We start from the raw sequence: 16,342 nt of genomic DNA, 5'->3' as shown, positions 1-16,342 counted from the left end.
CACGAACTATTATCTAATCCTCTTTGGGTCTTGGAACCCAAAACTGTAAAATGCAACTGGAAAAATTTTCTCAAAGAGTCTATTGCTATGTTCTACAAAGACTTCCTTCTTTAAGCAATGTGGTGGACCAGATGGCCTATTTCAGATCAGATGGCCTACTTCAGTTGCTGAAGTATCACTGTGGGGGTGACTGGACTAAAATACCCAATCTGTACACATGGTTCTGAAAAGTCTTCTTGGATTAGAAAGTAGTGTTTCTAATTTGTGTGATTCAAAAGATGAAGCTCTAGGAAAGTCCTCTGGTCATGCAATTCTTAAGTAAAATTTGACACATATATTTGGACAATGTGGAAGAAGTCCTTCAAGAAACACTAATGTTTAATGAGCTATAAGTGGCCCTGGTAAACAATCATGGTCTTTTTTTCACTTTGTAGGCACTAATTAAAAAGGCATTTGGAGATGGTGGCATTTACTGCCTTCATCTGCTTTATCTGCCAGTTTGGATACTAGTGTCTACTGCCCAAAGTAACTCAACCCTCATAGTTGTGATTACATTTTTACACTATCCATGTATTTGTAGCCAAGGAAGACACTGAAAAGGACACCCAGGAGCGATATATATATATATATATAGTGTTCCTGAGATGAGGGAAACATTTACAACTTCAAAAGGGAAGATACTGAGAATAAAAAATAATCTTGATAATGATGTTTAACGTTTACATTTTTGCCCCTGTAATACAAAAGTCCACAAATTATAGTCCATCAGCTATGTCTGTGAATAAAGTTTCATTGGTACACTGCTACAGCTCAATTCATTTTAGATTATCTGTGGTTGTTTTTACATGATGTGATAGTTGCCACAGATTGCCACACATACTATATGGCCTTTATAAAGACTAAAATACATACATTTGGCCCTTTCAAAAAAAAAAGTCTGCCAACCTATTTTCATAGAATATGCCATAAACTAGGCTATACAGTTTACAAATAAAATTTCATTTAACCATCACAGCACCACCATGAAATAGAATTATTATCCCATCTGACAGATCAGAGGTGGTGAAATGTAATGGATAAAAGTTTGCTGTTGAGTCAGACAGACCTGTACTATGCTCTTTATTAGCAGTCTGACTTCGGGTCTATTAATTTTTTTTTAAAGGTTTTATTTATTTATTCATGAGAGGCACACAGAGAGGCAAGAAACATAGGCAGAGGGAGAAGCAGGTTCCATGTAGGGAGCTGATGTGATACTCCATCTCAGGACCCTGGGATCACACCCTCAGCCCAAAGCCAGACGCTCAACCACTGAGCCACCTAGGTATCCCTATTACTTAAATTCTTAATCTTCTGTTTCCCCATATGTAAGTTGGGGTTAACCACACCATTGATCATGGTAGGGTAACTATCAGGAGTTGATGTGACAATTAGTGCAGTGATTTGTGTATAGTAAAATTTAAAATTCATTAGCCATCTGAGAAACAGTCAGCTTTCAGTATCCCTGGGGTCTTTTTCTTCCTACAAATACTGTCCATTACTAAAAAAGCTAAGGATGCCCCCTCAAATGCATGGTTATGAATTAATTTGATATTTTGCACCACCGCTGTGTGTTACATAAGGAACCTTTCTCCTGTCTCTCATGAATCAAGGAGAGAACAATGATGTTTCCAGCTCTGTACTGCATTTCCCAAGATAACTAGAGGTGCCATAACATGGGAGAGTTTTCTGCAGAAATGAGCGAACTAGCAAGACCACCAAACTGACGTCCTGGCCACTTCGTGGATAGGACACAGAAGACCAAAAGGCTGTATGGAGGAAGAAACCACCTCAGTGGTCTCCAAGGGAACATTTAAAGCAGGACCAGACATGGGTTATGTTTCTTGCAAATATCAGATAGTTACAGGGCCACTGTGAACAAAAGAATGGAAATCAGAGGCCAGCATTTCAGCTGAAGGACAGTTCTGGCTTTAGATGATGAGCTGTTTTATAAATTTTTTGTCATGATTCATTGTCAGTGCCTATAAACTGATATGCTTGCTATGAATCCACCATGTACACTTTTAAAATACCTTATAGTTTTTGTCTCTGGGTCAGCATCCAGAAGGAGGAGAGTAAGAAAAAGCAGGGTAGAAACTTCACATTCTCTGTGTTCAGATGACCCACAGGAGCTCCCCCAGTCCTTTTGAGACCATCTTAGTCCAATTACTGTAATGGGGTTCCTGGCCAACTGTGTGAAAATGATTGGTACAGAATCAATAGCTTAAGACCAGTTTTAAAACAGCCATCAAAAAGTCGCAAAAGTAGGCTTAGCTATTATTTCCTTTAGAAACATGTTCAGAGATTTCCAGAAGCTAAGTAGCATTCTAAAATCTTAGTTTGGACTTATTCGGCATATTATTTCTACTGATTAATATTTGCAGAGATGAGGAATCAAATATTCAATACCAAATCACGTATCACCCCCGTGGTGAATTTCCCTATGATCTATATGTTATGTCAGTCCATTACTTGGGTAGAATAACATTCCAATTTTTATTATAGCAAACCCAGACCCAAAATATTTTAAGCCTACCCCAGCTGCCTTTAGAACTTCTATTATCAGTCATAAAAACAACTTGTCAATTTTTTTTGTTTCACTTTTTTAAAAAAAGAAACCATCGCTTCAACAAGGCTATAGATTTTCTAAAGTCGGCCTGGCATGAAATGAGTTTGAACATTAACATGTAAAGGACAAGCAATAAAAAAGGTAATATGAGTGCAGATAGAATATCCAAGAGCTAGTGAACGTGATCTCTTCTAAAGGGAATGGAATGAAAGAATGCAAAATGCACAGCTCTTCAAAGCTAAAGGAAGTGACAACAACTGAATTGAAAAGGCTGAACTTAGCATTACCTTCCCAGAACACAAACATATATTTAGCTTAATAGACTTGAGTACTATCTCAGGAAAAATCTTATATATTATGCATCTAGGGCAATGAAAGCTGTAGAAAATGATTTTGCAAAGCAAACACACTGCAGGCTGACAGCAGCACGGGGGTAAAAAAAGAGTCTAAGGCACATGAGATGAGTTTAGGTCTCATTTTCTCCATATCATCAGAAGAAGAAAACAAAAGAGCAGAGGAAACCTCAAGACACTAACCAGACCTGGTAGAGAATGATGCATGTGATCGAAGCTTAAAAAATGTGACAGACTTTCTGGTTATAAACATAATGTAGATTTAAACTAGAAAATTTGGAAAATATAAAGAAAATAATTAAAATCACCCACAATCCCACCACCTAGAGAGAATCATTATCCAAATATTGGCACGTTCATTGGCATTCCTTCTTCTGTGTACATATAAAAATATGTTCTTTTTAAGAAATCTGGTTCATACTGTAAATATGGTCTTTTCCCCTCCACCCCCACTTCCTATTACTTCTTGAGTACTTTCCCCACGTTGTCATATATTCCTTGAAGATTTAATTTTAATGACTATTATATCTTATGAGTTAAAGCAGAATTATTTGTTTCTTTACATATTGCTGAACCTCTAGGTTGTTCATAATTTTTCAGTTTTATAAATAGCACCAGGATGGGCTTTCTTATAATAAATCTCTGAATCTCTATTTACTTCTTCAAAGAAACTAACAAGTATATCAGTATGTCAGATTCAAATTTAAATCACTCAGTGTATTTGTACCTATAAATTTACCACTGGAAGCCTCTGGAGACAAATGCAAATAATGCATATCAAATAAACACACTATTTTCATATCACTCGAAGTCTATATTCATCCTTCTAGAGCAGTCATCTTTAGGCAGTACATCACTTTCTCTAGGCAAATGGTCTATTACTGGGTTATAATCTAAATGCAACAACATGAAACTTGGCTGACCCAGATTTCTCCAATATCAGTATGCACACAGTTACAATATTCAACAGATTGAAAAATACCCCAGGCTCTCAAAAACACATATTTTAGCACCCTTTCACTTAAAATGGTGTGTAATGGACATTAAAATAAAATAAATAAAGGACTATAGCCAGTGGAGGTTGGTAGCAACCAATCTTATGTAGACACGAGTTACACATAGTGCAACTTAAAGTTTTCTTCAAATTCTAGCTCTCTCCTGTCACTTCCTGTTATAGGTCCCCTGAAGCGCTCCCAATATATCGAATTTATAAATGATTCTTGTTAAGAATTATATGGTCATAATATCCCAGGCTTAAATTCTTTACAGTCTATTTTTTATAAAAAAAGATTCTATTTTCAGGATGCTAAAGAGCATTCTCAAAAATCACTGAAGAGTATGTGTTCATAGGCATATATATACAGACACATACCTTTAATATGGTTTATTTTTTCCATTAGTCAGTGAAAAGCAAAGTAAAATGAAACACAACAAAAATCCCACTTTTATCACGATCCTATGAACTATGCAATCGTGCAAATTCTGAGGCCCCTGACTAAGAGAGCTTGAGCAGCACTATACAAATTGAAGGGGTGTGATTGTATCCATATCCATATCCTATATAAGTTCTCTGCACTGCACAACCTATATAATGCTATGTGATGTTCTTGAAATTAGGTCATCAGATAATTCCATTTGCTCATCCATTACTTATTTGTGTATCCTTCCCCCAGTGACCCATGAAAAAGAGAAGTTTTAGGAGGGAAGTGGGCTTTAAATCTATATGCCTTAAAAAAAAATAAAAGAAATTCTGCAAAAACACAAAAATAGTTTTTCCCTGGCTCCCCTTTGTCATGGTGGTAAAAGTTTCTTTCTTCCCATCCTCCGCCCCTTCCATCCACCCACAAGGCAGCAGCAGGATACCTTGTGTGAGTAACTGTAGGTTTCTGACTTCTTCTCGCACCTTCAGCTGGAGCACCTGTTGTAAGATGTGCTGCCGGAGGTTCTCCTGGGCAATCCCCATCCGCTCAAGCTTTTTGTCAGTAAGTCTCAGCAGGGCTCGCCCTGCGGGGTTTCAAGAAATAAAAGAAAAAGCAAATGAACAATGGCTAAAAAGAATTTCCATCCCCATTTTGGCTAATCTTTCCTTAAAGGTAAGGTTCCTTCTAAACAGATGCTTTAGAATTGAGGGTCCTCAATTATTCTTATTGACAAAAATTGATAATATGGATAAAGAAAATGCACAAATTTAGAGAAGAACTTCACTTTTTAATCTAATTTTGGCAATCCTCAGCTGAAAACACACGGAGTCAAATAAAATAGCACAATTTTAACCTGGGTATTTTGGACACAGATTGCAGGTTTCCATAGAAACAACACGCTTTGGTGAGTGATGGGTCCTGAGGCTGGCCTGTAGGAACTCATGCACTGACAGACCAGTGGAAGACCTGGTTATTGTAGCTGTGGTTATAGAGAAACTCCATCAATGTTTAACTTGGGTTGCAATAATGTTTCTGTGAAACATGCATGTGAAGTTCCAGTTTTAATCTGCAGGCATTTGCCTGTTGCATCCCTAGTGCTGGGCTAGAGTTCATTTCTAGCTGGTGGGAGCCAAACCTTAATCTCAGCCTCTGGCCTCAGGCAAGGGCTACAGCAGTGGCAGTGGGTGAGGGGAGCAAGGTGAGGGCATCTAAAGATTGCAAAACAAGGAGCCTCCAGGAGTGAGTGCCGGCAGTGTGCAGACACTCCCAGGGCCCCAGGCAGCCTGGCATGGGTTCTTCTTCCCCAGGAAGTCTGCATGACTCCCTTCCTACAGTAGTTTCCATCAAATTCCACAATTCTCTGCCACTCTGTGATTGCCCTGAAAGAAACATACTTCCATTGTGAGAGTTTAGCACAAGAAATAAAGAGAATGATGGTGGTTAAATGCTGTAGCATTACCCTGTTCTCTCTCCCCAGCACCCCATCATCATACTTGCAGATCTTTCTCATTTCAACTGATGTAGAGTCAACTATGTGTGATGAATGGTATATCCTTGGGTATATTATCACCTACACTTCAGAAAATAAATTCTCTACCTCCTCAGAAGAGAAACCCAACAGCCAGAAGATGGGGTCAATGGACATTTTCATCAGAAAAATAGGGAAGTCTGGGTCCTGTGAATAGAGACAGGCAAAGGGAAAGAATCAGGTAGGAGTGACCTGTGCTGTTTGCTTTTCCCTTTTACCTCCCATTAACCCTTGCTAAATGTATCAGTTGGGATAAGTTAGGTAACATGTTACAGTAACAAATGATCCCCAAATATCAGTGGTTACAATAAGGTTTATATCCTGCCTAGTGTACACATCAAATTCAAATCCATCCATCCTGAACATTGCTGCTTATTGTTCCAGAGAGAAAAGAGGTGTTAAAAGGTCTCATGGCATCACAGCCTAGAGGTCATTTACATGAGCTAATGTAAGGGTCATTAGCCAGAGCTAATAATCACATGAACTTCCCCACCACACAGTGTTTACACATGAACTGCACTTCCATCATGTGTCAGGAAGGTGACGCAGGGAGAGAAATATTGGATGGGCAGCACTGATAAGAACTAAACACCAATACGGACTTGGCTTTGGACCAGTGCCTGGCAGGGAAGTGAATGCAGTGAGCTGTGGTGGTCTAAAGCTTCAGTAAAAGCTACATCTGGAAGAGGAAGGTGAGGTAGGGGAAAGGAATCCTAGGTGGCCATAGCTGAGTCTTGACAACACAAGGCAGATTGTGGTGGCCATGAGAACAAAAGGAAAGAACATAAACAGACTCCAAGTAGTTCTGGTTGTCTCCTGTGATAGACAGAATGATGCCCTCCCCTCCAGAGATGTCCATATCCTCATCTCTGAGACCTGTGAATTTGTAACCTCACATGACAAAAGGGACTTTACAAGTCTGATTATGTTAAGGGTCTTAAGATGAGAGAGTATCTGGCATTATCCAGATGGGTCTAATCTAAGTGGAAAAGACAAGAGAGCCACAGAGAGAGAAGTGACAATGGAAGCAGAAGTCAGAGTGAGGAAGTCAGAGAATTCCAGAGAAGGAATTCAGGCTTCTAGAAGCTGGAAAAGACAAGGACATGGATTCTCTACCATACTCTTCCATCAGGAAGCATCTCTACCGACACCATGATTTTCTATAAGATTCATTTCGGGGATCCCTGGGTGGCGCAGCGGTTTGGCGCCTGCCTTTGGCCCAGGGCGCGATCCTGGAGACCCGGGATCGAATCTCACGTCGGGCTCCCGGTGCATGGAGCCTGCTTCTCCCTCTGCCTGTGTCTCTGCCTCTCTCTCTATCTCTCTGTGACTATCATAAATAAATAAAAATTAAAAAAAAAATTAAAAAAAAAAAAGATTCATTTCGGACTTCTGATCTCTACAACTATAACACAGTTAAGCTGTATAATTTTATGCCACTAAGTTTGTGGTCATCTGTTACAGCAGCAATTGTTCTTTTGATTGAAATTTAACATACTTTTAACTTTTAAGAAATGAACCGATGGCTTTAGATTCCCTTTCCTAGTTTCTGGGCAGTGACATACTCAAAGGTAGAGAACCAAGGGGTGGTGAGCCTGAGTCCGAGGCTTCCAGGACAACCCTGCCTTGAAATGCCCTCTTTACTGTCAGACCTTGGTCCTGAAGTTTCATTTCAGGAAGCATGGTATTGGGTATCCTCTATGTGGATAATCTGCTTCCAAATAAGATATCCAGCTCTTTATACGTGCTCTCAACTTACAATGCTGCATAAAAAGACTCCCTGAAGTTCAGATGTTCTAAATCCCTCTCAATACCAAAATATAGACCACCCATCCTCCTTTCTGTTCCCCATTAATTGAGCTGTGGTTTCATAAGCTGTGACATTCGGGTGCTCACACTGCTGAGGCACTGGTAAGATACATTGGAGCTTGGTCATGGTAAGCTGGCTGGTCTGTCTCTAGAGCACAAGCTAGTAAGTCAAGATGACAATTTTGTTCCAGTGTGCATGGCTCAGCTTCTCTGTCAGGTGGCCCCCTGAGAATCTCTAGCTTTGGTCTTTCCAGTAATGCACCTGCCTGGTGGATCCATAAGCCCTTTCAGAAAGTTATCCCCTACTTGGGTGGGTTAATAGCATTAGCTCTGAAAATGCAAGTTCCAAAATTCCATTAGTTGTAAAAATCTGTGCTTTTTAGAGTATGTGGTGTAAACAATTGTGCCTATCAACATTTCACATGCTAAATACTCAGCTGTTCAAACTGTTTTATGTAAATTCTGAGAAAATAGATATTATTTCCATTTTTGGAGAAAGGAAAATTGGGAAGTTGAAAAATATTCAAAACATGAGAGTCTTTCCTAATTCTTCCTACTATACCTTTAGTTGTGCTTTCGCTTCCTTGGGAGGAAAATAAAAGGCCCAGACTATAAGAAGAGAGATTATGGGAAAATTGTACAGAACTTCCTGATAAAACAACTTCTAGAAAAGATCATGATCTGCACACTGACAGTGTTATGAACGAAATCTGATTTGTCTTCCTCGGATGGTTTCTACAGAGCCACTCCGGTCCTTAGTTCTGAAAAAATCTGCCCAATAATTAGAGCATTTCAAGCAGCAAATGTCCCCTGTCCCATCACCTACTGCTGACCACAAAACAGTGTCCAAATAAATGTGGTGCTGCTTTTGATGCTGGTGTCTGGGAAGCGATAAATAATCAACAATCACTTTTTTTTTTTTTTTGCAATTTATGTTGTCATTTTTTGTTGCTTAGCATAAAAATCCAATTGTTAATTCAGCAAACACTTACTGTGCACCTACTGTGTCCCTGTCATTTTTTTATTCACCTTGACTATATAATGATGAGCAGGACAGACAGGGTCAATCTTGGTGCCTTCAGAATGGCAAGGCAGGCAGCTCATAACTGTTGGCAGGCATGAGTATTAAGAAAAGGCAAATATGAGATCACAGAACTGCGTGACCTGACCTTGTCTGGGGACCAGGAGACTGTCACTGAGTAAAGAACATTTAACCTAACACTTGAGGAGTAAGTAAGAGGTAGTCAGACCAAGACCACTAGATAAAGCAAAGATTTTTTTAAAAGTCCAGCAACCAGGTGGATGAAGAAGGAGCCCACTCTTGCAGAGAGAGAACAGAGGCACGCTGCTATAGTTTTTACGTTCCCTGCCTTTTCTCTTGAGAAGGTCATGGGCACCTCGCTCTGCATTCAGCTGTTCCACATAGAGAGGAATCAAGAAGAGAAAAATCAATTCAGTCTCAAAAGAGGAGCACTAACTAAAGTTCCTGATACTCCAAACTTGCTATAAATTTAGTTAACCCAGGCTGCTCAGCCTTCACAGACCCATAGATTCTTGGAGTCGGAAGAAGCTTAAAGTCCTTCATTCACATTGATCATATGCCGACCTTTTACTTCTTTCCTTTGTTAAGCATTTATTGAGCATCACTGTATGCCTGACACTTTTCTGGGTCCTGAGGCTATAAATAGGAGTAGTATTTTCTGTCTTCATGGAGCTTACCATTTAGTTCGAGGGGCAGACAATTTTCAAATTAACTGATACAGGGGCAGACATCCTTCCTACCGGAAGGATGGCACTTTGTAGTTTGGGTGGTGAGGCAAGGCTTCCCTCCACAGGTGACACTGGAACATCCGGAAGTGTTAAAGCAATGAGAGGAATGGCAGGAAGGCTAGTGTCATGAGGGTCAAGTGGACAAGAGAATGATAAGAAAGGAGGTCTGAAAGAAGGCAAGTGCCAGATCACATAGGGCCTCCTAGGCCCTGGTGAGGACTTTGGATATTATTCTGAACATGGGAAGTTTTAATAACTTCCCATGATGATGTGGACGTGATCTTACTTATTAAAAGAATCCCTGTGGTCACTATGTGGAGAACAGATTGGGGGTGTGGAGGTGGGGGTGGTATGGAGCAGTAGGAAGAGTTAGTACACTGCCACGGGAGTCAAAACACGAGGTGCTGCTTCCTTGGATGAGGAAGGAGGGGGGAAAAGTCATAAGAAGTAGGAGAGTTCTAAATTGTGATACCTAGAAGTGGGGTGTGAAAAGAAGGCACACCTCAGAGATGATCAGGTTTTCAAGCAAAGCCACGAAGGGCTGGGTCTTCCATTTCAGTGCAGGAAGTTGAGTCAAATGAGGATGAGTTGGAGGCACAGAAAATCATGGTAGTATGAGTGCTATTTTTTTTTCTCTTGAGGTCACTTGGGATATAGAGAAGTAGTGGAAAGAACAGAATTAAACAAAAGAAGGTTTGAATATTCTTCTTCCCAAATCCCAAAGCTCTGAGCTGACTGTAGGCAGGTCCTGGTGGAATTTAGAGAAATATGAGGGAGCAATTATGACCCACGCCCTGTACTGCTTCAACCCCAGCAATGGTCCTCAGGGCTAAAAATGCTTTCCTAGGACCCTCGGTGAAAGCTCAAGCCAGGGAATATTCAGTGAGAAAAGTTCACCCAGCAGAAACACGGATCTGATGCTCTGCTAACGGGCCTGGAAAATTAGTACTATGCTGCAATTTAAGCTTGAGTATAGACATAAAAGCTTTATCAAGTGTGGCCCACCACAATGCTAGCTCCGTAAGAATCAGTATCTTTCCTGTCAGCCTCCCTACTGTCCCTTGTTCCCTACGATTGCATGTAATGCTCAAATATTTATTGAGTGAATACACTTAGTGCTACTAAATGAATGTTCTCTTCTTTACTCACAGACTGATGATCTCAAGGTCATTAAATGACTATCTTTCTTGATGTAAGAGACTTGGCTGGAAACCGACTCCCAGGACAAGGAGAAACTGAAAATAGCAGAGGGAGGAGGCTGTATTGTGTTGGTGGTGACCGCAGATGCCAAGTTGAAAGGAATAGAGAACTTGACGCTAAATGAGTACTTTGCCTTCTGGCAGGCTTAAAGAAAGACAAGTGTCTCCTCCTTCTTTTCTTTCTTTCTTTCTTTTTTTTTTTTTTTTTAAGATTTTATCCATTTATTTGAGAGGGAGAGGGGGGAGAGGGAGAAAAAGGAAGAAAAAAAGAGACCATAAGAGCAGAGGGAGGGAGAAGCAGACTCCCCACCAAGCAGGGAGCCCCACTGGGACCCATCCCACAATCCGGGACCATGACCTGAGCCAAAGGCAGACACTTAACTGACTGAGCCATCCAGGCGCCCCTCTCATTCTTCTTTTAACAGGCACCACGTGAGACTGCAAGCCTCGATGGGCAGATGGGCAGGAAGAATGGACAAGGAGTCATGGACACAGAGAACAGTGTATTCATTTCCTACAGCTGCTGTAACAAACTGTAAACATGGGGATTTAAAACAACAGAAACATATTCCACATCCTCTGGAAGCTAGAAGTCCAACATCAGTTTCCCTAGCCTGAAATCAAAGTGTCATCAGGGCCACATTCGCCCTGGAAGTTGCCGGCGAGAATCCATTCTTGCAGCTTGCAGCTTCTGCTGGCTGCTAGCATTCCCTTGCTGGAGGCCACATCACTCTAATCTGTGTATCCTGGTATCACCTTCTCTTCTGTGTGGGTACTCTCACTCTCCCCTCTCTTGGAAGCACGCTCGTGATGTGATTTAGGGTCCAATAAAATAATCCTGGATAACCTCTTCAGGTGAAAACCACATCTTCGAAGACCTATTGCCTCATAAGCATTTACCAGTTCCTTCACTAAACGGCCGCCATTCAGTCTACTTCAAGCTGGAAGGAATCTTTGGGATTTCAGAGTATGGCACAGGATTCGTTGTGTTCTACATAGAGAAGTGAGGCTGAGAGGGGCAGCTGACTAAAGCCACGCAGGAAAAGCAGGGGTCGGGGGGAAGACTTAGGTCTAGACAAGTGTTTCTGACCTTCAGGCCCAATCTGGTCTTAGGTCTTGAGTTCAGGTGTTCCCTACTTTCTGCTCAGAATATTGTAACAGAAGCCCTGTCCCAGCTTTTTAAGATGGTGACTGTATGCCATAAAGCACAAGTAGAAATTTCTGGGTAAGCTGGCAGTGGTGCAAAGGATGTGGCTCCAAGCCCTACCCTGTTGGGAAGTCTCAGTACCACTCTGAGTGGTTGGGGACTTCTACTCTTCCCAGCAAAAAGGAACCACAGGGCCTCTCTTCTGCTAGAAATAAAGGTCACTTACAGTTCCCCAAAGAAAGGGCCATTTGTACCCTAGGCTAGCGCCAAACCTCTCAGATAAAGGCCTGTGCCATGCACCAAGTAGGTGTCCCTGGCTCTACCCACTCTTGGCTGCTCAAAAGCTACAGAGTGATGAATGCTGGACACACGGCCAGGGTCCCACAGCCTGAACCCTTGTATCTCCATCTCCTCATCATTCCAAAGTCATAATATCTGGAACAAAGAAATAAGGAGAGAGGTGGAATGGCTAAAAGCATAGGATCAGGAACTAAAAGGTTTCAATAAACACCCAGCATATTTCAGTCTTAGCTTTCTCATCTTTGCAATGGGGATGAAATGACACTATTTCATAGGGAGACTGAGGTTCCATCAACATAAAACACATGCCCTTTGCAAACTGAAATCATTAACATCATGCAATATGGTTCCTATAGTTCTCTGGCTGAGAATGCTTCCCCCTCCTCATAGCAATGATCATGGTTATCAAACATTTATTGAATAGTCACAGAGTTAAACACTGTCCGGAGACTTTGACACAGATTACTTTACTTTCAACAATTTATCGAAGATACTTCTACTATCTATACCTGATTAAGAGTGGCTATCCCCATCTGAAGGTCATATACCCACTAAGCTACAGATCTAGGATACAAATATACATAAAGACCATGCTCTTAACCATGCGTTAAACTGCCACCCCAAAATTTTTCAAGCAGACTTTATGTGTCCCCAAACCCATGTCTGCCAATTCTTGAGCAGGGAGCACCAAAGGTCAGGAGAGAGGCTGAGGGGCAGAAAAGGGTCATCATCTTGGATGAGTTAAAGGCAAGCAGTGCAAACACTGGCATAACTTCACAATACACAAGCTGCGATGCCCTTCATTCTTTGGTATTCACTCGGTAGTGTATCCCAGGAGACTGAATGGTCTTTGAGAGCAGCCATTAAGTAGATTATCTATGTCTGCACCATGAACTGAACAGATCATGCCACTAGGTGCTAGGAAGAGAAAGATAAGATGATTTCCCTGCCAGTGGGACAAGCACAGGTTCATTCAGAGCCCACAGGAGGGGTACCTAACTTTAGCTGGGGTCCTTTAACAACAACAACAACAACAACAACAACAACACAAAAGTCAAGATGGTGAGTAGGAGGGAGAAGGCATTCAAGGCATGGAACAGCATAGGCTAAGACAGGGATCTGAGAACCAAAAGGTACATTTAGGGAACTCCAATAACCTTGAGATTGTTGTGTGTGAAACATGAAGCAGGGAGCACATCATGTAGGATCCTGCCATTTCATGATGTTCTACCCTATAGGTGGGCCCGTCCTACTCTTATTTGTTTACCCCAAAGTAGCACGTAGGATACACCAAAGGATGATGTGCACGGTACAAAAAACACTTTCATTTGTAGGACGAATACCTCATTTTTGCCTATATTATATCGCTGCCCATTTCTTTTTTTAAAAAGTTTCATTTATTTATTCATGAGAGACACAGAGAGAGGCAGAGACAGGCAGAGGGAGAAGCAGGCTGCACACAGGGAGCCCCATGTGGGACTCGATCCCAGGACTCCAGGATCATGTCTTGGACCAAAGGCAAGCACCAAACCACTGAGCCACCCAGGCGTCCCCCTGCCCATTTCTGATAAAAGAATCTCTCTTGACTTTTGGGACCTGGTCCTCCTCATCTGGTGGGCCTTTTAATAATTTAAAAAAATTCCCTGTGGTACCTTTTACTTCTAAAGTACTATGCAATATTCTTATTTTTAAAAAAGATTTTATTTACTCATGAGAGACACACAGAGAGAGAGAGAGAGAGAGACAGACATAGGCAGAGGGAGAATCAGGCTCCTCATAGGCTCCTCATCGAGTCCCCGATGTGAGACTGGATCCCCCAATCAGGATCATGCCCTGAGCCCAAGGCAGAAGCTCAACTGCTGAGCCACCCAGGTGTCCCACAATGTTCTTGCTTATTTATTTTTCATTTTCAGATTCCTTTCTACCTCTTCCCATAATGTAAGATCCACAACAGCAGGGCTTCATGGATGTTTCGAAACATGTAGTTAAAGCCTAACTCAAAGTAGGCACTAGATACATATAGGTTACCCACCTGGTGGCTCAGTCAGTTAAGTGTCCCACTTGGTTTTGGCTCAAGTCATGATCTCATGGGTCATAAGATTGAGTCTTGCATTAAGTCCCTCATTGTGCTCTGCTCTCAGTGGGGAGTCTGCTTGAAGATTCTCTTCCTCTGCCCCTCCCTCCCCACTCATGCACACATATTCTCTCACTCTAAAATGAATATATTAAAATATATATATATGTTAAATTAATGCTGTGTGTTCACTAGAATTTGTTGGAATTACTAAAATGCACTAGAATTGCCATGATTTATAAGAGAGAAGTTCTTTCTTTCTTAGATCATGTCCCAAGGGACAATACAAGCCTAGACTTACTGTCAGTTGGTATCTTTGTCAACACATGGAGAGAATTTGCTAGAGAATTAAGCCAACAGAAAGAGCAAAGCTGAGAGATTTAAAAAAAAAGGGGAAGTGAGAAAGAAGATAACAATATGGGATTTCCTGAATACAGCCCTGCATGAAGTCAGATACCCCTGGGTTTCTCATTTATGTAAGGCAATACGGGGTGGGGCTGGTTAGCAAGCTGAGATCATTTACACCACTTGATTATAGCATTTATACCACAAGATTCCCAGGGAATCTTGACTTACAGATCCAAGCTCATATATAATGCTTAGTAGAGGCACTGCACTGTCCCTCTTATTCTCATTTCAAGAAAGCCCATTATGATATAGGTAAGAATGATATGTAACCTATCTTATAATAATTGGTTTTCAGAAAGTTAATCATTGGCAAATTTTGGTATTTTAATTTTTATTACTTATAAATTATTTGGTATACACCTTAAATCTGACTGTACATTTTTATTTGATGCACCTGGTACAAACTACTTACCAAATTTATGACCAGTGGTCGAAAATACAAATGTTGTCAAATGTGTGAAGAGAACCACTCTAAGGGACAACAGGGAGTAGGTGGACCACAGTAGATTGGACAGTTTGGTTCTTTAACTTTCTAAAATAAGCAATTCCAATCCATTTTTGCTATGCTAGATATAGGCTGAGTGTTGCTACTTCTACTATTTTTAAGTTAAGAACAACTGAAAATCTAGAAGTTTTATGAAGCCTCCCAATTTAAAATTTGCCCGTTTTTTTCCATACTATGAGAGCCAAACAATTCATGAATATGGGTCCTATTTGGCTCAAAGGTTTCCACTCGCAACATCTGACTTTTAACCACCCCTTCCCACAGGCAATGGAAAGTGATTCCGGAACCTCACCTTCAGCGTCTCATCAGGCTTTAGGAACAGACTCCAAGTTTTGTGATTCCATTCTCTACAGCTTATTCTAAATTAACAGCCAACTGAGACCAAGGGGAGTTGAAGACTAATATGAACTGGCCCTCTGTTTTTTCTAACTTGGATATGCCTTAAAAATCCATTTTCATAAGTAACCCCCATCCCAGTGCTTGATTTCCTAAAAGTGACTGTGAACCAATACCAGAGCTAACAAGGACTTTGAGGTCAGCCAACCTATTGCCTCATTTGTTGGCAAGAACGTGTGCAAAACCTTCCAAGACCAATAAATTTCTTCTCACTTCTACCTGAGAGCACAGCCCACTTGCCAAGCCTGGTCACTCACTTGGTTACATTAAGAATGATTAGCCATTAATTGAAGGCTAAGAGAAGGATTCATGGACATTTATTTGCACTGTAGTTGCTGTAAGTAATTTACTATACTGATGGGAACTGTATGCATTGGTTGTTTTGTTCTGTTGTTTTTAACCAGTCTGGGTTAAAAAGGACTGTCTTAGACAATCTAGTTCTTTTTTTTTTTTAACTTAATCTTATTTAAATTCAATTAATTAACATATAGTGTATTATTAGTTTCAGAGGTAGAGTTCAGTTGAATGTAACACCCAGTGTTCATTACATCATGTGCCCTCCCGAATGCCCATCACCTAATTACCCCATCCCCCCACCCCTCTACTGACAATCTAGTTTTTTGGTTCAATACATTCAGGTGCTTATGATGTTAATAGGAAGAAACTGGAATAATGTTATTTCCCATCTGAAATATAAATTCAGAAAGAAAGGATATGATAGTGCTTTTCAAACAGAGTGAAAATGTAGCCTTGCACTATTCTTTAGCCCTCCAAGAAGGAATACACATCTTCCAAACAGTAAATTAAAGGTTAAATCCTTTTATGTT

At 40.9% G+C, this 16,342-nt stretch overlaps 1 protein-coding gene across 4 annotated transcripts in view; it reads right to left on the bottom strand.

Moving 5' to 3' along the window:
- Positions 1 to 16,342, bottom strand: part of SAMD12 (sterile alpha motif domain containing 12) — a 385,722-nt gene that overhangs the window by 169,764 nt on the left and 199,616 nt on the right. For all 4 annotated transcript variants that reach the window (XM_041768852.1, XM_041768855.1, XM_041768853.1 and 1 more), the window contains exon 4: positions 4,822 to 4,962. In XM_041768852.1, the coding sequence (XP_041624786.1) occupies positions 4,822 to 4,962 (141 nt within the window). The remainder of the gene's footprint in view (positions 1 to 4,821; positions 4,963 to 16,342) is intronic.

Source organism: Vulpes lagopus, chromosome 9 (genome assembly GCF_018345385.1).
Source record: "Vulpes lagopus strain Blue_001 chromosome 9, ASM1834538v1, whole genome shotgun sequence".
NCBI classification, from domain to species: Eukaryota; Metazoa; Chordata; class Mammalia; order Carnivora; family Canidae; genus Vulpes; species Vulpes lagopus.
Note: the sequence above shows the minus strand (reverse complement) of the source record. Positions and strands in the feature narration are given on the sequence as shown.